This window comes from Hyalella azteca, unplaced genomic scaffold (genome assembly GCF_000764305.2).
Source record: "Hyalella azteca isolate HAZT.00-mixed unplaced genomic scaffold, Hazt_2.0.2 contig4579, whole genome shotgun sequence".
NCBI lineage: Eukaryota > Metazoa > Arthropoda > Malacostraca > Amphipoda > Hyalellidae > Hyalella > Hyalella azteca.
The window spans coordinates 56,678-84,566 of NW_025934792.1; the positions used below are offsets into that span (position 1 = coordinate 56,678).

At 38.5% G+C, this 27,889-nt stretch overlaps 1 protein-coding gene across 1 annotated transcript; it reads left to right on the forward strand.

Annotated features, from left to right (window-relative positions):
* Positions 1–8,727: 8,727 nt before the first annotated feature.
* LOC108682075 lies at positions 8,728–26,434 on the forward strand. Its single transcript, XM_018171188.2, has 14 exons — positions 8,728–8,976; positions 15,545–15,754; positions 16,071–16,563; positions 16,846–16,994; positions 17,522–17,733; positions 18,597–18,765; positions 19,105–19,358; positions 19,666–19,899; positions 20,231–20,317; positions 20,594–20,780; positions 21,030–22,418; positions 23,682–23,773; positions 24,306–24,390; positions 25,202–26,434. The coding sequence occupies exons 1-14, from the start codon at positions 8,875–8,877 to the stop codon at positions 25,220–25,222; spliced, it is 3,684 nt and encodes a 1,227-aa protein (XP_018026677.1). The 5' UTR covers positions 8,728–8,874; the 3' UTR covers positions 25,223–26,434.
* Positions 26,435–27,889: the final 1,455 nt, after the last annotated feature.

Below are 27,889 nucleotides of genomic sequence, written 5' to 3' on the forward strand. Positions count from 1 at the left end.
ATGAAATAAATTGTTTTTAGTCAGAGGCCACCATGTCACTGAAACTTTTTCTTCCTGCATGATGGCTATTATGTTTACTTGTGCTTGCACATTAGCATCGCTGCCATTCTCATGCACAACCGCACGCAAATTGTCTTGCTATTTTGAACGCGACCAGGCTGTAACGCCAAAAATAGCCCATATCTTAGGTGCATTGTTTCCGGCGTGCAAAAACTGACATTGGTGCTATCTGGAAAATTGTTTGCAAAACAGGCAAACTCTATATTTTGAACGCGACGAGGCGGCAACGCCAAAAATAGCCCATATCTTAGGTGCATTGTTTCCGACGTGCAAAAAGTGACATTGGTGCTATCTGGAAAATTGTTTGCAAAACAGGCAAACTCTATGGAAAGTTGCAATAATTCAGTCGGAAGTTTGTTCATATCCTGATGCGCTATAAGTCGCCTTCCGCACTACGTTCAAGAAAAGCACAGTAACGGGCTTATTAAGTGTTAGCAGAGCTGGACAGCGCTACTTTGAAACGTAGCGGCCGCTACCGCTACCGCTACATGCTCTAAATGTAGCTGGTGCTACCGCTGCCGCTACATTTGCTTTAATGAAGCGCCGCTACCGCTACATGTAGCGCGCTACTGCCCACCTCTGGCCTAACAACTAACATGTTGACACTAGTAACAGGCTGAGGTTGACAACATTACACCGAAATCTTTCGTACAGGTTTATTCTGTAATTTATATTATGTATGTATCATGCTTGCCTTTAAATAATATTTAATACTATTAATCATAATCTAAAGGCTTTATCTATAAATGTAGCGGTAGCGCCGTAGCGGTAAAACCTCGTATCGCTACTTAAATATATAGCGGGAACTACCACTACACTTGCTTAAATGTTGCTCCGATACCGCTACCGCTACTGAAAATGTAGCGGTCGCTAGTAACGGCCGCTACATGTAGCGCGCTACTGCCCACCTCGATCTGAGTATTAGTGTGACTGATGTAATTTGACAATATTAAATTTTATGACTACTTTACCCTCTGTTATTTTATCTTGAATAAGCTTTCTGAAGCGTGTTAATTTTTGGTTTGTCAGAACTTGTCTTCCGACCCTTGAAATGTTTATATTCATAGTCTTAACAGTTATACACATATTAGATATACTGATACAGATATTTACTTTTGAAAACTCACTTATAATAATGGCATTAAAACTGCAAGATTTACCATCGCAGCAAAATTCGAAACATGCATATTGTCTCATAGAAACTGCGATAACTTAGATAACGCCATTACTTTTAGAAAATACTTGGGGCATGAATGAAAAAAAAAATAACAATGTTTATGTGTTTGCTAGTAAGCGCGTATTTATGACACACCTTCTAAGTGAAAGTAAAGGGATTCACAGAATGTATTGTCGAATTCGGGAAACCCAAGTATGTGTAAGGCTCTTTCGAGTCTTACATCGATATTCATTCTTATCAATTCTTTTGAGTGACCTTCTACTAAATTCTTCCGCATTAAGCTCATCAGAATATAAAAATATTGTGTGTACAGAGCATGACCTCTGCCACTCGAGGAAGCTAGCTCATCGACATCGAGTAATCGGAAATAGGATGCCTTGCCTGTTACGAAACAAGAGTTTGGGACATCCCCACCAGGGATTTTTTTGTAAACAGCGTACAGCCAGTGTCACTAGTTTCTTGTAAACATCGTACAGCCAGTGTCACTAGTTTCTTGTAAACAGCGTACAGCCAGTGTCACTAGTTTCTTGTAAACATCGTACAGCCAGTGTCACTAGTTCCAGTTCATCGTGCACGATAGATGAAGTACACGAGAGAGCGTTCGTGCCTCATGAAGATTTATTGAACAAATAACCATTCTATTTGGATAAATCTCAGCAATGTTGGTACATTAATGCTTACATTACATCAAATAAATAATAGTCGTTTGCATTAATAAAATTATCGAGTCAGTATGACAGGAGATGTTCCCTTCGACATTGTTTTAGTGGAATATATTCCTTTCATCATTGTTATAAACTAAAAAAACTGCGCTGCAACTTCTCTACGCGACAACATTTCTTCTCGCTTCGAATCACCAACATGAGGAACCGCCTACCCATGCAGTGACATCGTTGGCGCTCCAAGAATGAACGCGTTCAAGAACAGACTAGATAAAGCTGTGGAAAAATATATGTTCAGATTTGTGCCTAGCTCCTTATCGAACCCGGTGGAAGTCTAGTAGCTTCTTCAAACTATCGTCAGTCATGAAAAGATCCGGTCAAATGACACGAGTTTAGATCTTCTGTGAACAAGGCACGAAAAGTAAAAGAATCGGCGACAGGCCACATCAGGCCTACACTGAAGCGCCGAGATCACTATGTTCTGGAGTATGATATTGCCTTCAGGAGTGTTCTGGCGGAAAATAACCCATTAAGAATTGTTGACGTCGAAAATATTGCTTCAAAGAGGCAAGGCTGAGCCAACAGGCAACTGCTGTAGCTGTCGCTATGAGTTGACCTACGGACTTCCCGCCGAACTCATAGTTCAATCGTGCACGATAGATGAAGGACACGAGAGAGCGTTCATGCCTCATGAAGACTTATTGAACAAATAACCCTTCTATTTAGATGAATCTTAGCAATGTTGGCACATTAATGCTTACATTACATCAAATAAATAATAATCGTTTACTATAATGAAATTATCGAGTCAGTATGACAGAAGATGTTCCCTTCATCATTGTTTTAGTGGAATATATTACTCTCATCATGGTCCTAGCGAGAGCTATACCCTTCAACATTGTTTTGGCAGAAGACATTACATTTCACATTGTTCTGTAGGATGACATTGCCTTCAGGATTGTTCTGGCGAAAAATAATCCAGTAAGAATTGTTCACATCGAAAATATTGCTTCAAAGAGGCAAGACTGAGCCATTAGGCAACTGCTGTAGCTGTCGCGATGAGTCCTCCTACGGACTTCCCGCCGAACTCATTGCCTCCCGTCTCAAGAGGACCGCGTTCGGAGCAGCTTCAGAGCATCCTGTGTAAAGAGAGTGATGTTCGGAGCAGCTTCAGAGCATCCTGTGTAAAGAGAGTGATGTTCGGAGCAGCTTCAGAGCATCCTGTGTAAAGAGAGCGATGTTCGGAGTAGCTTCAGAGCATCCTGTGTAAAGACGGCGATCTTCGGAGCAGCTTCAGAGCATCCTGTGTAAAGACGGCGATGCTCGGAGCAGCTTCAGAGCATCCTGTCTACAGAAGGCGATGTTCTGAGCAGCTTCAGAGCATTCTGTCTCATGAAGGACGATCTTCAGAGTCGCTCTGGAGATCGTAACCTTAGAACAACTGCTGCTGTCGAATTGTTTTTATTAATAGTTTCGGTTTTAATTCATTTTGTCGAGCCCTAATGTAAATTCCTTTAATGATTTCTAGCTTTGTGTGCTCAAGTAAGTCACATCGACCGAGTCAAATTGAGCATAGGAAGAAACTTCTGTGAAATTCAAGCCCACAAATTTTTCCTTACACTTCTGCTCCATGCTACACACTTGTCACCATCGGCACGAAGCACGGATCTGTTGAGACCGTAGCTTTTAATCTTAGGTTTAGTGAGCCATTCTTTAGTGGGCCATTGTTTATAGTGGGCTCACTTGCGAACGGATATGCCAGGTCCTAAAAAATGCAAGCAGTCACGCCATCTTGTGCTCCACGTACGTGCGATATAGCCTAGTTTTTTTTTTCTCGCCCTGTTGCTAACGGAAGGAATTTGGCATCATGCAGACTGCGTAAAATGTCATTTCACATCTGAGCAAGCAAGCGAAATGTGTTTCGTCAAATGCACACTCGTTCATCGGATCCATTATTCATTTATAAGGTGATTTACGAATAATGCATTATGTTAAATTAAAATTTCAATTATAAAAGAACTTTTGGGAGATGCAAAAAACCTTGCTTGAACACACGCGTTTCTGGTGCCTATTTCAGAGTATTTTTGCTGTAATATCAATAAATGATAATTAAAACTTGATTCTTGATTATACGCCCGAATTATCAGTTGAATAAGCTGAATACATACATAGTCAAACAGGCAGATACAGCAGCGGAGATGAAAATACATGGAAGCCAGAACACGTTCCGTATGTTTTCTTTGAATATTTTCCACAATTTTTACCGTCATAGAATCGTACAATGTGTATACAAAATGCAAGAGTGGACGCCTAGCTTAACACTGTAGTCACTATTAAAAACGAAAGCACTAGCGTCTATGTATAGTACTCTGAAATGTAGTATAGTACTTTGAAATGTAGCACCGCTACCGCTACCGCTACATGCTCTAAATGTAGCGGGCGCTACCGCCACAGTAAAATGTAGCGCCGCTACATTAGCCGCTACAATGGCCAAAATTATTGGAAAACTCTAAATATTTGTTGTTCTGTTATTGGGATTTACTCATAAACATTTAATGATAATAAAACATTTTCAAAACATATCAATGCGATTTTATTGCAATTAACCTAACCGAACTAGTACGGGTTATATAAAGTAATCTACCAATCTCAAAAATCTTTAATCTGCCAATCTCAAAAATTATCCACATAGGTATACATATAAAAAAATCACTCTTTTATTTGTATATATGTGGATTATTTTTGAGATTGGTAGATTAAAGTAGACATCCATGTAGGGAAGACTACAATTGCTTAAATGTAGAGCCGCTACCGCTACCGCTACTGAAAATGTAGTGGCGGCTAGTAGCGGCCGCTACATGTAGCGCGCTACTGCCCACCTCTGACTGTACTCCTACTATTGGTTCTATATACAAAGTTCTTTGGTATTATATAAATGGTACTAAGTCTATTGGTACCATATATTTATTGATTTTTATCATTAAGAGGACAGTCAGGCATCATAGCGCAGTGAATCTACAGTATCGTAGCACGTGACCTCCGACACGCGTCAAGGCACTCTAGGTATGATGTATATACACGCTACATGTAGTTACTTTGACTCGCACGGTCTGACTGCCTACAGGAGTGAAGGTAGACCATTCATTTGATTGTTACACTTTCTCATACTTTCTGAAATACTTGCAGGTTTTTGGCCTTACATGTCCAAGATTAATAAATCCTGCAGTTTTTGGACTTCTATGTCCAAGATTAATAAATCCTGCAGTTTTTGGACTTCTATGTCCAAGATTAATAAATCCTGCAGTTTTTGGCCTTCTATGTCCAAGATTAATAAATCCTGCAGTTTTTGGCCTTCTATGTCCAAGATTAATGAATCCTGCAGTTTTTGGCCTTCTATGTCCAAGATTAATAAATCCTGCAGTTTTTGGCCTTCTATGTCCAAGATTAATAAATCCTGCAGTTTTTTAATTCCTAATGATTACTTCGCATTTAGAAAAAATTCATTTATTTGGTATAGTTTCATTATTTTATAGCCGTTTTCCTCTGCATGCCATTGATTTCACCGATCATATTTAAACTTAAGGTTGTGAGAACTAATTATATATCTAAGATAATTAAATTTTAAAATATTACAAAGTTTGTATCTCGGATATTCAGCATCTAGCTGAGCTTATTTTAAAATATTCCAATTCTTTAAAGATTATGAGTGGAAAAAATACAGCGCTCTCTTAAATAATAGCCAGTTTAATGGAGCACTCGAGCGAGCTCTGTTTTTAAAGCGTTTATGTTTTCTCTTGCGCGGTCGTGCGCCGGCCAATTGTAAACGAGGAAGTGAGAGTTGCGGCACAAGCACCGAGTCCTGCGCAAGGTCATAGCTGGTCACCATAGGTCCGGTCCGCTGGTCACCATAGGTCCGGTCCGCTGGTCATCGCTGGTCACCATAGGTCCGGTCCGCTGGTCATCGCTGGTCACCATAGGTCCGGTCCGCTGGTCATCGCTGGTCACCATAGGTCCGGTCCGCTCTGTACTCGCAGAGAAATGAGTGGGGGGACTTTGTCCAAGTAACCATAGACATTTTGCCCACGTCTGGGTCATCCTGGCCCTGTGGCCCGGCAAAATGACGTATCAGTGCTACGTCCGCTCTCTGCTCGTACTGTTGGTAAAAAAGTGTGTCGTAATTTGGACAATATAACCCATTCATTTCTCTAAGTGTACACTTCCCATCCGCCCAGCCTCTGACCACCGGTTTGACCTTCTGCTGCTATAGTTAAATGGTAGCATGATAGAGCAGAATAGCAAATTCCCTAATTAATTGCAATGAGTTAAGTCGTTAAAATGGAACTATTGTTCTTTGAATGATTCTTTCCAGTTTAATTAACACAATCGAAGTTTAAATCAAAATAAAATAATGTGTTTATTTCCTATCTGTGTTGTTTTGGGAAATCGAATTCGTTAGCTCTAACAAAATCTGTGTCGTGATGTTTTATTTGCTTGTTTCCAATTCTTCGTGTAAAAAATATTCGATTTACGACCACTTCATTGTACACATTCTTCTTGAATCCAGTTAAAATAAAATAATTTACAACAATCCAAAAGAACACAAAATTTTGCCAAGATTCGTGCAGAATTTTCCCACCTAAAGCTATGCAGTTTCCGAACCCGTTTACCGATTTATGAGACGGCAACTCAATGTGAATGAATAACCCTAGATTTTCAAAATGCAAACTGTAAAACAGTGGTGAATTTAGGTATAATATCTTTTATTTTACTTGAATCTGTTCTGATGCCTTTAATTATAAAGTTTTTAGATATTCCATTGCACTGTGAAATTTTTGAAGCAATTGATAAATAGACTAATGCCCAGATTCTGCCAATTTTCCGAAGAAGGACAAGCTATTTCACTGGCTATTTGCATGAAACTAATTGCCTAGGAATAACCAACGACAATTATTTACTATAATCTGATAACCTGAAATCCTGTGTGGCCTTAATTTATTTATTGCCTTTTTATTCTCAGTGGGCGGATAGTGAGGCATGGCAAATATGGATGTAAAAAATGTACATTTTTTGAACGAGAGTCAAATGAGAGTTAATCTCACTCACTCTCTCTAATCGAGAGAGTTTGACTCTCGTTTGAAACGAGAGTCAAATGAGAACTATATGTTTTTGATGGTGTTTATTTTAACTTCTATATTTATAAGTATTACTTCTTAATTTTATTCTTATTGTCTATATTTGTTATAAAAGCAGTACAAAATTACAGTGATCATCGATGCCTTGGGCTCGATTATCAATACCCGGGCTAAAAGTTACTACTATTCGATGATATATAGAGTTATTTTTCAAGTCGTTTGTGGATGTATCTATTGTGCGCCATATATGTCCGTTGGCAGGGCTGACTGTAACAATTGCACATCCATAGTTGAACTACTGAACTAGTATATATAGTTGAACTAGTATATAGTATAGTATATAGTTTGACCGTGTTGCACATCCATCCGCCCTATGTACGCCCACCCCTGATGCCGGAGCAAGCGGCAGAGCGACAAAGCAGAGTTCCGCACTATTGTCAGAGGTCATGCGACGCTGATCACCTTCCGTGATGTTATCCCGTCGGCTGGTCACCAAATTATATTTTAATTCGTAAAACTATTCTGAGTTCCGGTTTCGGGTGCTGCCGGGCTCTATGTTCAATGTTTCCCATTATACCTATCGCAAAAAAATCGCATTCATTTATAATGATTAATGAATTTATTCGCATTCTTTTTGGCTGAATTTTCTATATTAAAGAAAAACGCCTCATTACTACCGTTCTGAAACTTTTGGGAAGAATTTTAAAAATAAATATCTCAAACCAAATCGATCTTAACCAATTAAAACGATGCTAATTATTCACAATACGCTCGTGCAAGCGCAGTAGCACGTTTTTCTGTCCACTTCAATTTAAATAAATGTTACTTTTTAGCACGTTATAAATGCGTAAGTTTTTATGTATGCTAAGTTCGTTAAGCGTGCAAAGTGGTCTGAATCTTCGCATTTAGCGCGCTAAGCGCTAACGAAGCGAAGAGAATAAATGTAACAACCCTCGCTGAAGTCTAACGAAAATGTCATTATGACTAAATAGCTTCGTTGTTAACAAGTTCAAGATCGATTTCGATTTGCAAAAACTTCTGAATTAAGTGCTCCGAAATATTTACGATTAGTGTGGTAAAACACAACGGATAGAAAAATTCTAACAACGTTTGCAGGAGCGTACTGTCAATAAATAGCATAGCAGCATTGTTAATTAGGGCAAGATTGGTTTCTGTTTGACTAAATTGCGCGTGGAAAACCTACTGAAGAAATAGAAGAAATTAACAACGTTCGCAGAAGCGTGTTGTGGCTAATTTACATCTTTTTAAATTTGGTCAAGATCGGTTTTGATAAGAGCGTAGAAAACCTGTTGCGAGAAAAAAAAAAACATAGAAAATGTAGAAAACCTTAGGATGCATAGAAACCCTGTTGTAAAAATTCGCAACCAAAAATTCGTCGCAGCAGTGTCGAAGAGGTTTAGAGGTCTTCGTTTTCAATTAGTGAGAAAAAGTATGAGATAAACGCTAAATTATTCAATGTTGAACTAGTTTGAACATGAAGTTATTTATGTAACTGTTATTTTACTCAACAGTTTTATCCATGAATGAGATTAAAACTTCGATAGATTTAATTTTATTCTGATTTAAAAAAATAAATAACTGCAATATAAAAGTTTACCATTCAACCAGTGCTGAATTGATTGAAAAGGCGAAACGTTCGCAAATTGGCGTCAATGTTCAAAATCGTGCTTGGCAGTTGGCAACTGAGGTCGAAACAACGCCCAGTGTCGCGAACCGCGAACGTGATATCATAAGGTCGTGTAAGCCAGTAATTTAGTTTCATGCAGCCGTATTAACTATTAACGTTTTCTTGAAAGTTTCATACCAAGTTTTACTTCTGTCAATGGCAGAATTAAATTTTAAAGTGTTTCTTCGTCCACATCCAGTACAAGATGCTCCTGAGTCTGACCGAGCAGTATTAACTCCTGACTACTCCCAAAATTTGGTAAGTAGTCAGGGCTTTTAAAATGAAATCGATATTACCAGAATAGTAAGTTTAATTGCCAAATCCCATCAATTAGGTATGGTAGCTACTAGCTATTGTCAGTAAAGTGCAAAGTGTGAAACTGATAAGTGAGATAACTTTTTTTTTGCAATTTATTTCATTGAAATGAAATTTGAATGAGACTCAATCAGTCAATGAGTGATGAACTCATTGCAAGTTTGCAACTTCTACCTAGGCCTAGCCTATAATCTATTGAATTCACCCTTTTTAAAAGTATTTGATAAGTGGCACTAGGTTGCTGACCATAGTGGCAATCGAGAACATATTTTTTTTCTAGGGTAAACATATACAATTTCTGAACGCAAATTAAGCGTATGCATTGCATCACAATTTTATGAACGCCGATGGTATCATGGTAAACAGTCAAAATATAACTCAGTTTACAAATAAATTTACATTTTAAAAAATTAGTTTTTACATATCTCTGTCTCCAAGACTCCAATGTTAGTAGGTACTAGGTTCTGCTCTGCTGAGACCATAGTGGCAAAGCAGAGAGTTTTTTAGACTCTTCCTCAAGTTCATTTTTGAGTCCTATAAGTAGACCAGTAAAGTATCTTGGATACCAGAGTTATCATACATAAGAAATCTGTTAAAATCTGGGGTAAATGAGGAAATTAAAAATGAACTGATTCTAAAAAATCTCTGGTTTGCCACTATGGCTGAGACAACAATGCAAGTTTGGACTGTTTGGTACTGGCAGCGCAGGCATCGACAACCACACGTGACGCCAGTTTACATACGTCTGGCAACAACAATACTCGTTCAAAACTTCACGTTCAAAGATCAGATTTAGAAGTTGAGTTTGTTCAATGCTTTCGAAAAAGATACTCTAGTTTGTCATAGCAGAGAGCCGAAGACGTTCATTCCTTTCTAATCCGCATCCGCTCTACTCTGGATTTTGTTTTCAATTCAATTCCTAATTTAGAGCAAACTCTTTGTTGAGGGATTTTTTTGCAATTGACATATCGATTCGACACCGTGTATGATATTTTAAAACAAATTTACAGAACTAAGTTTCATAGCACTTTTTCCACGCATAAGTTTATGAAATTGAAAATAAGTGATAATTACCAAATTAAAAATGAAATTATTCACTCACAATGCCCTTGTGCGAGCATGACCAGGTATTTCTGCTTCTACCTAGGTACTTTAATTTTAATGAATGTGCTAAATGATACTTTTTTGCACTTTTTCCCTCTAAGATCTTCAAATCTGAATCGATCTTGACATAAGTAAATATGTATCTATTTATTGACAATATGCTACTGTATGTGCTGGAAGACTTTTTATTTTTATTGGCATGCCAGATTTTTTTATGAAACTTGGCACGTATAATTATTTCAAATCCAAACCAATTATGACCTAATTAATAATGAAGATGTTTATTTACAATACGTTGTTATGAGCGTTGTAAGAATTTACTTCTTATTTTAATTTTGTGTCAGCTTCATTTTCACATGTGTATATTATATATATGGTTGAACTTTATAAGGTTGACCCACGAAGACTTCTGTCTTTCAGTTCAGCTTTCTTATTACGTCACGTAGATTGAGTTACATGAACAATCTAGTCATTCCCATGACGGATTGGTTTGATCGCATTTTGATGATTTGTTAATGCCTGTGACGTCACTGAGATCAGTGACATAACAGGCAAACAACAAACTAAATTCGCAAAAATGAGCTTCTCATGGGTCAACCTTATGCTAGTTCAACCATTATACCTCTTGGACACATTGACAGCCTGACATGTAGCAGGTCTACAAATTTCAGTGAACCTTAAAGGCTTAAATATCTCCCAAATTAAGGAATGCATCTTGATGAAACTTTGCACACATGTTCAATAGGGCCTAATGGCAAAGTTTATATTGTGATGATTTTTTTGCTTCTGCCGTCCTTTTCTAGTAATATTGGAAAGCTTGTGCAGATGGATTGGATATATATTAGGCTCACAACAAACTTAGGACAGCATAACTCGTAAAGGAAAGCAAAATTGAAAAAAATATCACGGCCTGAATATCTGTTAGGTCTTTCTGAACGCATGTGCAAATTTTCATCAAGCTGCGTTGATTAATTAGAGATACTTTAAGCTCACTGAAACTTGGAGACAGGCCGTGAGCCCGGCCGTAAAATTGTTTGAGAGGTTATAGTTACAAATACTGCCATATGCGCTTGCAGTAGAGTATTTTGAATATATAGCTTCGTCTTTGAAAGGGTCAAGCTTGGTTTCTATTATATAAACTTATGCGACAACGTGCAAAAAGGAGCATATATCGCGCTAGCTAAAATCTAAATTAATTCTGACAGCGCTCGCTGAAAAGTATTGTTAATCTAGTTGACTATAGTATGCAAAGATACGCTATTCAAATGTGTCATAGGAATTTTAATGTGTCGTTTCCAAAATGATGCAAATCATTTTCAATAATAATAATAATGATAGCTGATACGACAATGTCAGTACAGGAGCTGCATTCTTGGTATATGGTATTTGACAATTGCAACGGGATTCGCTAATATAAGGGATTACCGATCCCAGCTACACCAAGCAGGGATGCATGTTGCCATAACAAAATGGTTCTTAGACTTTATTTGAAAGCAGGAAGGGGTTTGTAATTTCTTAGAGTAACCTTAATAATAGAGGCAAAAATAAAACGACCAACTTTCTACGTTTATTGCAATGGAGTTACATCTAAATGGAAACGTGGGATTGTAGATATGAATATTTATCATAAAATTGCCAATACTAAATCACATATTCTACAAATAATATCTATAGAGGAACCTCTTGTCTTAAAAGCACAACCCCAAATAATTATTGTTAAATTTTTATCTAAATACGATTCTTCTCTGCTTTTTTGTAATAATTTTATGCTCAAAATTGGTTTTCAAAGAAGCCAAGGCACTCGCTCTCACTTACGTCTCGAACATTGTCCGAGACTTCTCTCCCTTGATGTAAATAAAAAAGGCCTGATCAATTTCATATACATTCATTTAACAATATCTTTGATATCATCTATGAAATTTCAAGAAGCTAAAGATTACAGCAACCAATCTAAATGAGCTGTGCCGTGGTTTGCATATCATTAATCCTTTGTTTCCGTAAGTTATGTATGACCATGATAGCAAATTTGACCTCAACTAAATGAGTGCCAATTTGGTAAGTAATATAGTAAGCTATTTTATAGTTAACAAGCCGGTATCTGGTTTATAGTTTAGACAAAATTTATAAGGTTATCTGTAAAAATGTCTTGTCATCTGAAAATAATTGCTAAAATTTGAATTAACCAAAATTTGATCAAACTTGTTACCTTATTCTAGTGACTGTATCCCAATCTAACATGTAACAGCTGATATTCCTTGGAACGGGGGTACTGTTTACTTCTCGATCTCGTTGTGGCAACAGCAATCGGAAGCCATTGCAGTTACCATTGTGAACCTGTGATACAAAACATAAATTAAATCAAAAGTAGAACATTCAAACATAACAAACTTTGAAAATACTTAATACATGCCATATCGGGCCCAGTGTAGTAAAATAACAAAAAGTGAACGTAAATTACAAAGTTATGAACGCGTCTGAAAATGAGTCTGGCAAAAAATTTGTTTGCCACCATGGGTTGCTCATGTAGCTAAATATTCCACTATATAAGTAGTTTTAATTACTGTAGTTAACAAACATTATTGACAAACTAAATATAGGTAAGGGATGGGTTAGGTAGTAAATTGGGATTTGGGAGTTCAGAACTTCATGAGTCAGGACAGGAGTCCAACATTTCATGGTAGAAGTGTTGTAGCAGCTAAACTAATCAAAATATTGCAAAACTAAAAATAGAGGCATGAAGTTCAACATTTTTGCTACCATCAAACGGGGTAAAAAGGGATGGTTTTGAGCGTTTTGTGTTGATAACTTCTTACCATGAAACATTTCAGAAACAATTTTAGGTTCATTTTATAGCTCTTTGCAAGAGCTATTTAATGGCATCTTCCAATAGTTCCAAAAATTCCATATGCTATTTGTAAGGTGCCAGATCATAGATGCAAAATAAAACCATACCAACTTACCCCTGGGAATGGGGTAATCTGGGACACTTGCAATAAAAGTCAACTTTAAACCGTTTGAAGCATGCAGAGTGTACTCATCCATTACTAACAGTACTCTGAACCTGAAGTTCTCCTCTTTCGTGTTATGATTGTAGATGATGTAGATGTAAAATAAATGACATTTCCTGTAATTTTTACTTGTTTTTCCTTTATTGATATGATATTACCATATTCATTAATTACCGTATTATTAATGTGATATTACTGTATTCATGGACATGCCATAAGCCATTGAGCATTGACAATGACCTTGTCCATGGCAAGCTGGTCAAGGTTTGTAATTTGGCACAATTTTAATCGAGTCAGTCAAGTGATTTCACTATAACAAAAAAGATTGTGAAAAAAATACCTGAAAGGCTGAAACAGAAAATAATGTTTTAGTGACAACCATCATATGTTTTGGAGAAAGAAATCATAGTTTCGGTCAATTACTTTTCATTCTATGATGCCTTGTGCACAATTCTATATATAGCATTCTATGTACAATTTTGTAACGACCGATGATGCACTAATTTTTTGATAAGTGAATTTTTTCACTGAGTGAGGTAAATGTATTCAAAATTCTTTGTTGTTAATCATTTTGTTTTGTTAACTGGAACCTTTGCTAACTGAGGTTCTACTGTAAATGCATTTTTAAGGGTGTCCCTAAAGCCTAATTACCCCAGGGGGAGGGTGTCCCTTTTTACCCCATCACGCAGAAATGGCTGCCATTTTTTTCGAATGATATATGCAAATTCTGTCAATTACGTTTTCAAGCCGACACCTGGGTGCAACTTTTATGTAAGTAAAATTTTTTAATACGGCGNCTCTGGCAAGACCTTCACTATGGGGACTGGTGGAGGTCTCCAGTCAAGACCTCAGGTGACTGCTTTTTGAGTTAGGGCTCATTTGAACCAAGACTAGGTAGGTACTTCCTGACTTGCTCTCAATTTAGGCCCTTGGCATTTGTTGTAAATTTTTTATAATGGTGTAAAAAATTCATGCTTTAAGCGCCATAAGACTTATTGGCTATTGATTGAAAGTGTATCCTTATTTCTCTTCACTGTGGATCTATTCTTTCACATGCAAAGAGTAACATAGACATGACAAGCACAACAGCCCTTTTTTTCCATAAATGAGAAAATGTACTAGAAATGCTACAGCTGCTGATATGAAGCTTGCAGTGGACAAGGTTATTGTAACACAATGGCATGTCCATGGATAGGGTAATATTACATCAATAATGCAATAATGTATGGATATGGTAATATCATATCAATAATGGAAAAGCAAGTTTAAAAATATAGAAAATGTCATTTATTCTACATCTACAAAGGAAGAGGAGGACTTCTGAGTACTGTTAGCAATGGATGAGTACACTTTGCATGCTTCAAACGTTTTGAAATTGACTTTTATTTCAAGTGTCCCAGATTACCCCATTCCCAGGGGTAATTTGGGATGCTTTTATTTTTTTGTCTGGCACCTTACATATAGCATATGGAATTATTTAGATGCCATTCAATAGCTCTCGCAAAGATCTTTAAAATGAGCCCAAACTTGTTTATGAAATGTTGAATGGTAAGAAATTGTTAACAAAAAATGCTCAAAACCATCCCTTATTACCGCATTTCATGGTAGGTTTAACAGAAGCTGGCAAATGATCAAAACAGACTAAAGAATACAGATGTTTTAGATCACTGCAGGTGCAGTGCAGATGGTAAAAACTGATGCAGATCATTGTTGATTTTCATTATAGATTTCAAATCTGACATTTTTCTTTTGAACAGTTGATTAAATTTTGTCAGTAGGTATGTATGTAATTTGAGGAGGGTGCTATTTAAATTTTATGGATGAGCTAGCTTGTGTTGTGATAAGCTTGACAACAAATCATTGACCCGAATGTTGAACATATTTTCTTGCTTTGTCAAATCTTCCACTCAGCTGGAAAATTCCTGTCTGGAATTACAAGCTGGCGTGCCAAATGCAATGCCAAAGTTACACAATTGATACACAAGACTTGAGGAGTTCAGAAATTGCATGCAAGCTGTGAAAATGTCCCATTTAGAAAAGGCTTTGTTATTTTTAGCTTTTCTAATTAACTTTCATAAAGGAAACTGCTGAATTGATCAGATGTCTCACTGATTTTCAATTCAGTGTTACAAGTTTGTTTGTTTCAAAAATGCTTTGTGATGTAAATTCAAATTTATATACCTTTCTCTATCTCACCAATTCTTACTATTCGGAGAAGTACTTTTTTGGATGAAAGTGAGAAAGAAGGTTTTTCACTGTGATTACTATGTTACTATGATCACTCTGTTGTTACTAGGATCAAAGCTGATGTAGCTGAGTCATACTTAATTTTACTTGTATATCTATCAGATGTTTTGTACATGCTTTTTATCAAAAAGATGAAAATTTCTATTTTGCAGGTGCAGGACACAATATCCAACAGGACATATGAGCTGGATGGTGTTTTTGACCCATGCTGTGCCCAGAAGACGGTATACGAGAAGGCTGTACAGCCTCTGGTGAAGGCTGTACTACAAGGCTACAATGCAACTGTCCTTGCATATGGCCAGACAGGCTCTGGCAAGACCTTCACTATGGGGACTGGTGGAGGTCTCCAGTCAAGACCTCAGGTGACTGCTTTTTGAGTTAGGGCTCATTTGAACCAAGACTAGGTAGGTACTTCCTGACTTGCTCTCAATTTAGGCCCTTGGCATTTGTTGTAAATTTTTTATAATGGTGTAAAAAATTCATGCTTTAAGCGCCGTAAGACTTATTGGCTATTGATTGAAAGTGTATCCTTATTTCTCTTCACTGTGGATCTATTCTTTCACATGCAAAGAGTAATAGTTTGAGACAATTTATATAATCATAATATTTCTATAAGAGCATAGAGTTTTGCTCACTCTCATTCACTAGTATACATTGAGATCAAATTGTGATTTCCAGGACCAAGGAATACTCCAGAGAGCTCTGGCTGATTTCTTGGATGCAGCAGCATCTGGTGATGCAATAGCATATGAGGATAAGGCAACATCTGGAGGCACTGAGCCACAGCATAGAAGAATTACTGATGTTACCCCTACCAAAATCTTTGCTACTAATGGAAATAATGAAATGGAAGGAACAGCAGAAAGTAATAATTTCATTGAAAGACATTCTTCAGAAGTGCTGAATACAGATGCCATTGAGGGTGATGGATCTGGCTCCTGCAGGCATAAGCATGATATTCCTGAATTACCTTCACAGCTGATGACTGATGAGAGTGGGATGAAAATAAATACACCTAAAATGAATGCAACAACTTGCGTTCTGAAACAAGACAAGGCAAGGGCAAAGTTTTGCATCAAGTTATCATTCTTGGAAGTGTACAATGAAAAAGTGTACGATTTATTGACTTCTAATCGCTCCCAACTGATTATCCGACCTGATATGACAGGAGGTATGTTTGAAAAATTGTCCATGGCAGTATTGTGTAAATTGGTGTATAGATGCTTGCTGGAAGTAGAATTTCTTTGCTCAAAGTGGATTTCCTTTATATTAAAAATTGATATGGAATTTAGTTGGTACCTTTAACTCCTCTGCGGTTCCAACAATTCTGCTTGAATTACTTTAATGCCCAAACAAACAATGCTTATCCCAAATGTGTGTTGTGCTAAAAATAAGGACACTGCCACAGGTTTCAACAGAATATGCTGCAAGTTTATTATGTGTGTTTGTACAGGCATGCAAGCCACAGGCTGCGTGGAGAAGTGTGTGAAGTGCGTGGAGAGTGCGGAGACTCTGCTAGCTGCAGCAACCCGACGACGCACCGTTGCCAAAACCAATCTCAATGTACACAGCTCACGCTCGCATGCCCTTGTTGGAATCAAGGTAAATATTGATATAATAATTGGTTGATATAACTTTTTTTTTACATTTGTGTTGAATGTTTTTCTTTCAACTGGGACTACCTCTGATGATCAGAAAGAGAAAATGAAGGGAACAGAAATTCATTACATTGAAGGACTAACATTTTTACTACCTGCTGCTGATGAAGTTAGAATGCTGAATGAAATCAATTGACTTGCATGAAATTTCATCTGTTATATTTATATGTTGGTGTCAACCATTATCAGAATCTAAACATTTCATGAGATATTTCCTAATATTGATAGGCTTCTATGGAGCGATAATTCTTGATGCATTTCCAGCTGAATATATTAGCATTGATTCTTGTTATTTGTGATCACTGCATATGGTATTGAGAGTTCAGAAGAGGATTTATGTTGATTGCTTGCTTTTTCTGCTGTGAAAGGGTGTGAAATTTTGTAGCCAATGAAATTTGCTTCGCCAGTTTTCAGTGCTATTAGCTTGGGCTTGAAATTTACAAGTATTATAATGCAATTATTCTTAACTAGCTGTCGAGAGGGCAGCAAGGATCGTCGGTGTTGTGGGTTGTGGACTTGGCTGGTAGTGAGAGCGTCGGTCGTCAGTATCAGTGCGCTGCTGATGCCGCTCAGGGCAGCAGCAAGAAGCTCTTCAATGAGGGCGTGGCCATCAATAAAGGCTTGCTGGCTCTTGGCAAGGTGCTCTCTGCGAGAGCATCCGGAAGTGGCCACGTCCCTTACAGGTCTGTCTGTAAGACATGGTAAATTTAAATCATTTTCAAAGATCACTATTGAATTTCAACCTAATTTATTGTAGTGCAGTGGTAGTGGACTGAAATAAGAGTAGATAGTCTTTGGTTCAGGCATTGGGAAGCTCAGTTCATTTCTTGGAGTCGCTGGTGGACGGAATTTAATAGCCTTCAAGGGTGAGGCTTCTGTCATGGTATAGTAATAGTTACATAGCGGTATTTTAAAGTTTGTAGAACTGTATTGTCTAGCGGTACTAGCAGCTGGAGCGTTGCACCAGCCTCGTGCCGCTGGCAGCTTTACAGGCTACACACTAGAACAGTTGTGCCCTTAAAAGTGAACCTCTAGTGTTAGGCATGAGCCTTTCAGGTGGTAAGCAAATGTTTTCAGCTTCATTAACAATTTGAATTTCGATTTTTTTTTCACTTCACAAAAATGTTTACGACTTAGCACAAGATAATCTGGCCGCAATTTGCAACTACTGCCATACGCACCTCTTCCTGTCTGAGCGACTCACCATCAAATAAAATAGTAAACTTATTCATCGCTCTAATTATTTGCGCATATGGTAAAAAAATATTAATATCTCATACCGGTGGCTGATTTGCTAGTGGCAAGCAGTGACTGAACGTGGTACGCGATCACTAAAAGTTTAGATTGTTAACGCCAAATGGGGGTCATATTGAGTGTTGTGTTGATAATATATTTATGAGTTTCAGTAAGTTTCACGTGTTCCTTCTGTTCAAGTATGTGGCTCGGTCGTCACGTTTTTCTGCCCGCAATTTTTTGAAATCATTACGGACGGAAATGATTATCTTGCTACCGTAGTTATTGAAGTTGCTATCTTGTTTGTCCTCAGAGATTCGATTCTAACTCAACTGCTGCGCGAGAGCCTCTGCGGCGACGCTTGTGCGGCTGTGATAGCGTGCGCGCGTCTCGCACATGTCAGCCAGACGCGCACAACTCTGCTCTACGCAGAACAGATGCGCGACGTGCGCACGCGGCCTGTGCAACAGCTCAGCTCTGCGGTTAGTCCTGAGCTAATGTTGACGTGCTGTTGATAACCTGTTATTGCCATCCCGACTGTGTAGCCAGTTATGTTGACCCATCATTTTATTTGTTGAATTGCAAATCGCTGGAAAATTCTTGTCGAAAAACTCCAGAACAATTTTTGATTTTGTCTGAAAGGCGCCATTTTCCCGGCAATGTTCATCAAAATGTTAATTTTACGAAATTGATGGCGGAAATTGTTCCCTATGGGTTTACACACAAAAAAAACATAAATTTAGTTGAAATATCCTTTTCCCACATATATAAGAAATTGTATTGTGTTGTTGACTGAAGTTAACAGCAAGTCTTGTTTTCAGCGCAAGATGCTGAAGCGTCGCTATGAAGACCCTACAGCTACACCCAACCTTGCCTCCAAGCGCCTCCATTTAAGGACTTCAGACTTAAAAGCCACACGTTCTGGCGCCTTGAGAAATTCATCTCTGAGTATCAGGGGCACGCCTGGCCCTCTGGCGGTGGCTCACAACACAACCGTCAGCACACCTGGCCACACGCCCGCTGCCACTAGGGGCTCCTTGAAGGCCCTGGACTCTTCTTTCCAGCCTCGCTTCCGGTAAGGCAATTCAAGGTATAAATGACCTCGCATTCCATGCCTTGGCCCATATTGCATAATTAACCCCCATGTCACATAACTTACTTCCATCGATTGCAGTTATGATGCCGCATCTTTGAATAAAAATGTAACTTGTGTGAATGATTGCTTTTCTTTTGCTTAAATGAAAACTTCAGAACCATGCATACTTGAGCTTATATTTTGCTTTGCTGTAAGGTTCAACTAGTGAACAATTTTCTAGGCCAGGCCTAATACCAGCAATGTTGCTTTCTGTCATGACTGTGTCACATGCGTGTCTGTATTGCAGAGAGGATCACAGCATCGGTACGGCGAAGCGCTCTCCCCTCATATTCCCTTCACTGCAGCAGCCTCAGTTTGAGGAGGAGCACTCCCTCCCACTGGAAGATCAAGCACCAGATGCTCCCACTTCCCAGCTGCGTGCGTCTTCCCCCTTACAGAACAACTTCCTTGGATCGCCTTTAGAAGGAGTGGCTAAGCTGCCCCGTAGTGTTCTGCAAGCTGATATGTCCAGTTTCATCAGGTGGAGTAATTAGTTATTGTATATTTTTTATACCAAATTCAATTGAGAGATACTCTTATATTTCTGCGTCTGCAGTTTGTCTGCGTTCATTGAGATTATTATATTTATTGTGCCTACGAAAATCTTGTTTATTTATCAACCACTGTTTTACGCTAGTGTATTGCAAATACAACTCATTAGTAGTAGAGCTACGCAGATCACACTACCGGTACATGTTGAACAAAAATCTAAATGTTTTTTACCACTTACTAACTTGATTTTTAATTTGTATCATGTTTTGCAATGCCTTTCCATTTAGTTGTAAATTTTGTTAACATTGTTTTACCTTTAGTCCTTTGGTGCATCAAGTGGAACGGCGCATCATGGACAAGCTGGAAGACTCTTTCAATTTCTCATTCATAAGCCGCTTCACACGCAGGTACTCAAGAGTCTTGTTGAGTGTGTTGTATGAATATTTTTCATTCATAGACCATTGACTTGCTCGCACATTTGTTGCGTTTTCACTCTTCTTGTCCTAGTCATATATATAAATATAAAATACATGACAACTCTGTTGATAAATTTTAGGTTTCACTCGTGCTTGCTAAGCGTTGTGAATAACAACCATTGTAATTGGATCTGTCGCTCTTCTATTTCCATTTATCATGTACCATGTTAAAATTCCTTCTTATTAGTATTCCTTCATTGTTCTCAGTCGAGCTGTCAAGGATGCCACGGCCTGCACAGGGAGTGAACAGGGAAGCCCTGACCTTGGTGCTGCTGTTCTCGAGGCGATGTTCAGCACCCCTACCACGAGCGGGCGCCAGCGGCGACACTTCCATGACGCTGTCGAGAAGATGGTTGAGCGCGCTGTGCACAACTCTGTGGCAAAGCGCCCTAGAGTGAGAACTTTTCTTCAGTTTTGTCTTAATTTTGAACCGAATCGTTTTCATCTAAACTTTATCAGCTATTAACAGAAAGTATATAAATTGAGTTAACCGATTGGAATATACTAATAAATACTATTAATATATGCTTCAATTTGTCTTATGCACATAAATTAAGATAGTTCTTCTCTGCGGCTTGGCTGGTGTATTTGTTTATGTTTGAAATATGTTTTTGGACTATGAAAGCAAAACTTTTTATTGCAGAGGAGCACGAGACTGTCAGTTCAAGATGCAGAACCTTTGGATACCCTTGCAGTTTCTATGGACTCTTCTGAAAATTCTCACAACTCGAAAACTAACGATGGATTTTTAGTGCCAACTTGCTTGCCTCCTGTAGCCAAAAAACGCGCCAAGAAACTTGCCCTGGAGTTTTTTCCCCATACACCTCACGCTGTGACTCCCGGCATGCTTGACAAAAAGTTAGAGTTGAGTGAAACTTACAAGCCTGCATCAGAGACGGGATGTGCACGAAGACGATGTTCATCTGGTGCGGCTAGTGAAGCTGGCTTGTCAGACTCAGCGTCAGTGGAGGCGGGAGCAGCAACGCCGTGTGATGACTCTATTCATGACGGTCGTGTCTCTAGCACCACGGCAGAGCCTTCACGCCTCAAAAAAAAGACTAAATATGAAGATCCAGTCAACGTTTCTATCTTTGATAGCGATGAATCTTCTCATTCTATCCTAAGCGATAGCAATGAAAATCGGCAGACCGATGTTAGTCAAGTTAGCTACGATATGAAAACTATGAATGAATCTGTAGGTCTAAAACGGAAGCGTGGTCGACCGCGGAAGAAAAACCTTGAGTCTTGGGAAGAAAACGTGGACCATCGTGCCTCTATGAAATCCATGCAGAATAGCTGGAACAGGTCTGTTCTGGGAGATGTTTCCAATACGATTCAATCTGATTCGTTTTCAACGGACTTGAATGAAACGGTAATTGATTCTTCAATGTCGAAAACGGGTGGTAAGCTGAGTGCTACTTTGAGACATAACATCATGAATGATAGTGATTTTTTTGGAAATGAATCTTACCAACAAACGGAGACATGTTTATTCGAAAATTCACTGATGCCAGAGCCTCGCGTGAAGTTCAATGTCACCTGCACTAACTGGACCACTAGGAATCGGAAAAAGGAGGCAGATGAACACCAACAAACGCATCTTCAGGATGAGACAGATTTTTCTTGCACTATGCGAAGAGCAAAACGGGTGGCAGCTGCCAAGACACTTAATCAAACTTGTGTTGATATGAACTCGTCAATGTGGCATGCGGACATCAGTCACAATGCCTTTGATGATACTTTGAACACAACACGAAGTGGTTTGAGGCCCCGGCAGAATATTCGTAAACCTGCTCGTTTAACATTTGAACCGGTAATAGCAGTTAATAAAGCGTCAAACTTGCGATCGAAGAAATCTTCTCAGAACAAATTAAATGCAACCACTTGCCTGAGCAATAGCCGAGTCAATGCAAGACGTGGAGATAAGCTCAATACAACATCAAGCAACCGTAGGAAGAAGATCCAGCAAGCTTCACTGGACGTGACTACGTGCACCGTCAGCCCCAGCGTAGTTAGGAGCCACGCTCAGCATGTGAGTGTCCCTAACTCTTCTCGCTTACCATAAAAAATCTAGCACCACGGCAGAGCCTTCACGCCTCAAAAAAAGACTAAATATGAAGATCCAGTCAACGTTTCTATCTTTGATAGCGATGAATCTTTTCATTCTATCCTAAGCGATAGCAATGAAAATCGGCAGACCGATGTTAGTCAAGTTAGCTACGATATGAAAACTATGAATGAATCTGTAGGTCTAAAACAGAAGCGTGGTCGACCGCGGAAGAAAAACCTTGAGTCTTGGGAAGAAAACGTGGACCATCGTGCCTCTATGAAATCCATGCAGAATAGCTGGAACAGGTCTGTTCTGGGAGATGTTTCCAATACGATTCAATCTGATTCGTTTTCAACGGACTTGAATGAAACGGTAATTGATTCTTCAATGTCGAAAACGGGTGGTAAGCTGAGTGCTACTTTGAGACATAACATCATGAATGATAGTGATTTTTTTGGAAATGAATCTTACCAACAAACGGAGACATGTTTATTCGAAAATTCACTGATGCCGGAGCCTCGCGTGAAGTTCAATGTCACCTGCACTAACTGGACCACTAGGAATCGGAAAAAGGAGGCAGATGAACACCAACAAACGCATCTTCAGGATGAGACAGATTTTTCTTGCACTATGCGAAGAGCAAAACGGGTGGCAGCTGCCAAGACACTTAATCAAACTTGTGTTGATATGAACTCGTCAATGTGGCATGCGGACATCAGTCACAATGCCTTTGATGATACTTTGAACACAACACGAAGTGGTTTGAGGCCCCGGCAGAATATTCGTAAACCTGCTCGTTTAACATTTGAACCGGTAATAGCAGTTAATAAAGCGTCAAACTTGCGATCGAAGAAATCTTCTCAGAACAAATTAAATGCAACCACTTGCCTGAGCAATAGCCGAGTCAATGCAAGACGTGGAGATAAGCTCAATACAACATCAAGCAACCGTAGGAAGAAGATCCAGCAAGCTTCACTGGACGTGACTACGTGCACCGTCAGCCCCAGCGTAGTTAGGAGCCACGCTCAGCATGTGAGTGTCCCTAACTCTTCTCGCTTACCATAAAAACGTTTGGGTACGTTTATTGATTACACTCTACATTCTTGTGCGCCAGTTAACCAAGTCGATTATTTGTCGTATGTTAGTACTAGTGGGAATTAATTTGAATATGTTTGACTTGAGCATTATTCTGGTAACTAAGCATGAACATGTTCTGTAGTTTACTAAAATATTTCCACTTGACAGGTGCTGGCGATCCTCAACTCAGGCGATGAGAAGCGAATACAGCAACTGCCCACCATTGGACCAAAGTATGCCACCATTATCTCCAACCACAGGTAAGTTAGGTAACCTGCTTTCTCTACCATCTGATCAACTACACCCACTCTGGGCCTATACTTTCAAAAAAAGTTAAGAGATCGTAAGTTCATCAGCCAATCATTGAAGGCATTTCAAGCAAAATCCACTAATCATAGACAAGAAAATATAGAGCGTAAGTACTTACTTTCACTTAGCCAGTTTTGAAAGTATGGCCCCTGATCATCAGGCTACACACACTCTGATCAACTGGTCGTCTGCTTGAAACTATTCTGGTTGTTGTTTAAGATAATTTTGCATTACGTGATGCCAGTGACACTCAATTTCCAAATCGGACATTGCACTAAAACGAATTGACAGATCAAAACGTGTAATTTTATTCTGTTGGTATAAGTTTTTTCCAGCGTCTATTACGCGCTGGATATATTTTTTCAGATATGTAGCATCTGCCAAGAGAAATCTAGAAAAAATTATTAGTTTGGTTATAAAATTTACTTTAACGGTAAGCTTGTGAATTTGTTTTAATTTTAATAGTTTATGATTTTTCTGCAGGAAATTTTTCGGCGATTTCAGCAGCATAGAGGACGCCACGAGCATCCCAGGCTTGCCCCGTACCATATGCCGCCGCTTTGTAATTGTGAGTTATGATGCTATGGTCTGTCTTCTGTAACCCTCATCTGGTTTACGTTGCTTAATGCAATTACATTATGGCTTCAAAATTTACGAGACGAGTGTCTAATTTCTGGGCTTTGTATCAAAGCATCAAGTACTAATCTATTTTTATTTTTTATACCTGTTTTTTTTTGCTACGGGACGTTTTTTCCATAATGAGCAGAGCTGGGCAGCGCTACTTTGAAATGTAGCGGCCGCTACCGCTACATGCTCTAAATGTAGCGGGCGCTACCGCTACCGCTACATGCTCTAAATGTAGCGGGCGCTACCGCTACTAAAAATGTAGCTGCCGCTACATGTAGCGCGCTACTGCCCACCTCTGATCTATTAGGAATGAGCTGCCTGAGGAATAATTTGTATTGGTCATTGATATCAGCCAACCTTTACGCAGGAGCGAATATTTCACTTGCAAGAATGAGCTGCTGCAAATTTCCATTATTGAAGAGGATGATTTCGCGTATTATTTATAAAAATAAAAAATTATACAAATTATTTCTTGAGATATTAATAATCAGTTATATTTATAAATAATTATTAAATTTTTATATTCATTTAATAAATACAATTTTTTTTATTGAGATATAGTTCATTAAATATTTAATTGCTATTATAGGTAAAATTTCAATAAGACATGAGATTTTTCTACTTACTTAGACTCACTGCATCATTGCCCCAGCACTTTATTTTGATTTAAAAGGTAAGATGACAAGTAAATAAATTCTTCTACACGACATCACCCGAGATATTGATTTCAACCGTCATTATTTCTCTTTCAGGCCAATACATTGCTCAACTGAGCAAGCCATGTACCAAGCATCACTTTCTGTTGTGTATCTGGACATTTGCTACATCTGGACACATCTTGACCGTATGAGTGCATGGTTTCCGCTCTTCTCGCTGTTTGGACTTGGCTTGGTTCAGCAGTGCCCCGGTGGCTGGTGCTGCCTGAGGCAGCCTGGCGGACGGCCGTTGACGAGTGCGACGGTTGTCTAGCTCTGTGGGCATCTGGACTATCTTTTTATGTAAATTGTTTACATCTGAAAATGTCTTCGTCTGTAAAAGGTGGACGTCTGGACATTGTCCCCATCTGTGCACAGAGTTTATTGTGCATTGTAAACTCGTGTAACGTCCATGTTTCAAACTCATTGCGCTCCTCAGGCGTCTTGGCTAGTTAAATGTTCTTTAGTTTTTATTATCGTAAGTTCTACAATCAATAACTACGTGTTAAACAGCGGAAGCAAACTACACATTAGTGTTAATCGTTCTACAGTTGCGTACGTTCGACGGCTGCTCTCTGATTTTTGCCGGTCTTCATTTCCCAACGCTTTATTTCGAGTATCCGTATTTTTTTGCTCTTAATTTAGCTTGTCTGTAATTTTTTGCCTGTTATTTTGCTAATTCACATTTCTTTGCTCTTAATTTTTCTCATCCGCATTTCCGCTTTTCCTTCTGCTCATCTGTATTTGTCTGCTCTTTATTCAGATCATCCGTATTTCTTGTTATTTCCCTTCTTCATTTCATCTCGTTTATAGCCTTTATTTGCGTGCAATGAAGAGGAGTTGATATTCAGTAAGTTTTATATGTGTAAGATGGCCTAGTAACTGCTGGAAAATTATTTCTAAGGTAAAAGTAACAAGCCTTCTGACAAGCATTTTGTGATGAATATTCAATGATGAATACTGCCAGATGTGTTCTTTCATATCAATTCTGTCAGTCTTGCCAGTTTCTGCTGCTTTCAAATTCAGTTACCGTTTTTCAGTTTCAGTTTCCATAGAACGCTTTATTTTAATCGCAGTTCTGCTTTTCGAGTCGTGCAATCAATATTAATTATGGATGAAAAGACTGCAATTTATTTTAATGCAGATATCGGCCGAGGATATAACATGTTGAAGTATAAGTTGATTTGAAGCGGTGAAAATAGGGATCTAGCAAAATTCTTTATGTTAACCTAACTTTAGTTTCTTGGTTGTCTTGAATTTGTCTGCCGTTTATTATTGAAATTTCAAGTTTGTTTGTTTTTATTATCCTATTGTATGTATTTTTTTACTTTAAATTCCGCTTAAGACAGATTCTGAATGCATGAAACAGGTTAGGAGTTTCTAGTTTTGGTGGGCGGTAAATCGAGTGGCAACTCGCATGTAAGGGTTGTTTGTTGTACCTCGAAATGCTGGCCGCTGTCGGGGTAGTGACCAATACTGGTTCAAACCTTAATACACTTACTTCATAGTGTTAAAGTATTCAGACCAATATAATGGAATGAAAATATTTATTACAGCTGTTGTCTACAAGAGTTAAATGTCATTACCAGGTTATTATATGCGAATAGTGTTGGCGATGGTGATAATATCAGTATATAAAGGATTAAAGTATTCAGACCAATATAATGGAATAAAAATAGTTATTTCAACTGTTGTCTACAAAAGTTAAATTTTATTACCATGTTATAATATGCGAATAGTGTTGCGATGGTGATAATATTTCTAGATAAAGGGCAAAAAATGACGAAATTAATTTCAATGTGTGGCAATGCCATGATATATTGAAGCATATATGATTCTAAATGCGAATACTTGCATACGATAATGATTAAAAGTATTGCCCACTAAAACCGCGCGTATTTCGCACAGTTTTCGCATTTTTGTGATGCTCTTTTCGAATTTTTATTGCATATGCTGTTTGTCTCTTGTCCCCTTTAATCTTCTAAAGCTTTGTCAGTTACGTATATTTTCTGATCTTCGAAAGTGTTTGCATTCTTGTAGCTTATCCGTCGAATTCCGGTTTGTAGCAGCATTTCCAGAAATGCTGGCCTGTTGGAGGCGGTACTGAGTTTCTGTGAAACAATAACTCTCGTCATAATAACTTCTAGTTATTATGATTTATTCTAATTTTCTACCAATTCGTCAGAATTATTTAATCCCTATACCATAGTAGTTGAGCCGTCGTCAACTCTTGGAGTAATAATTCAACTTGCTTTTTGCATAGTAATAATTCAACTTGCTTGCAAAATCTCCGCATTTCGGGCAGAGTTATGCACCTAATAATACAACGATGGCATTGAGTACATTATTTTAATCATTGCACCATGTGACAACAACCTTTGCGAGGAGTGGCAACTCGAAATCGCAAGTCGCCTCTACTTTTTTTTTATCGGTCATACATGGCATTGAAAATCTAGAATGTCGTCTGACTGGGTGGAGACAAAGTGGGGAATTTCCCGCCAGCGAGAACACTTCACTGTGTCTCCAGGATAGTTTTTTTTTTACTCTGAACGACCTTGTTCTAACAACTATTTTCACTCGTGTGCGGTTATGCATGCAGTCAAGTTCCCTGCGTGCTGATATGTGTAGTCTTCAATTCAGACGTTTGGATGATGTTTGAAAAACCGTGAAATAATCGGTAATTTATCAGGGGCGCAAAGGACGCACTTTTTCTCCTTTTTTCAACTATGGAAACTGGTTCGCGAA

Bases quoted from the DNA above. Each gene is read 5' to 3' on its own strand.
- LOC108682075 (XM_018171188.2), top strand. From the start codon at position 8,875: ATGGCAGAATTAAATTTTAAAGTGTTTCTTCGTCCACATCCAGTACAA. The intron at 22,419-23,681 runs GTGAGTGTCCCT...TCCACTTGACAG, and splicing joins TTAGGAGCCACGCTCAGCAT to GTGCTGGCGATCCTCAACTC. The intron at 24,391-25,201 runs GTGAGTTATGAT...TTTCTCTTTCAG, and splicing joins TATGCCGCCGCTTTGTAATT to GCCAATACATTGCTCAACTG.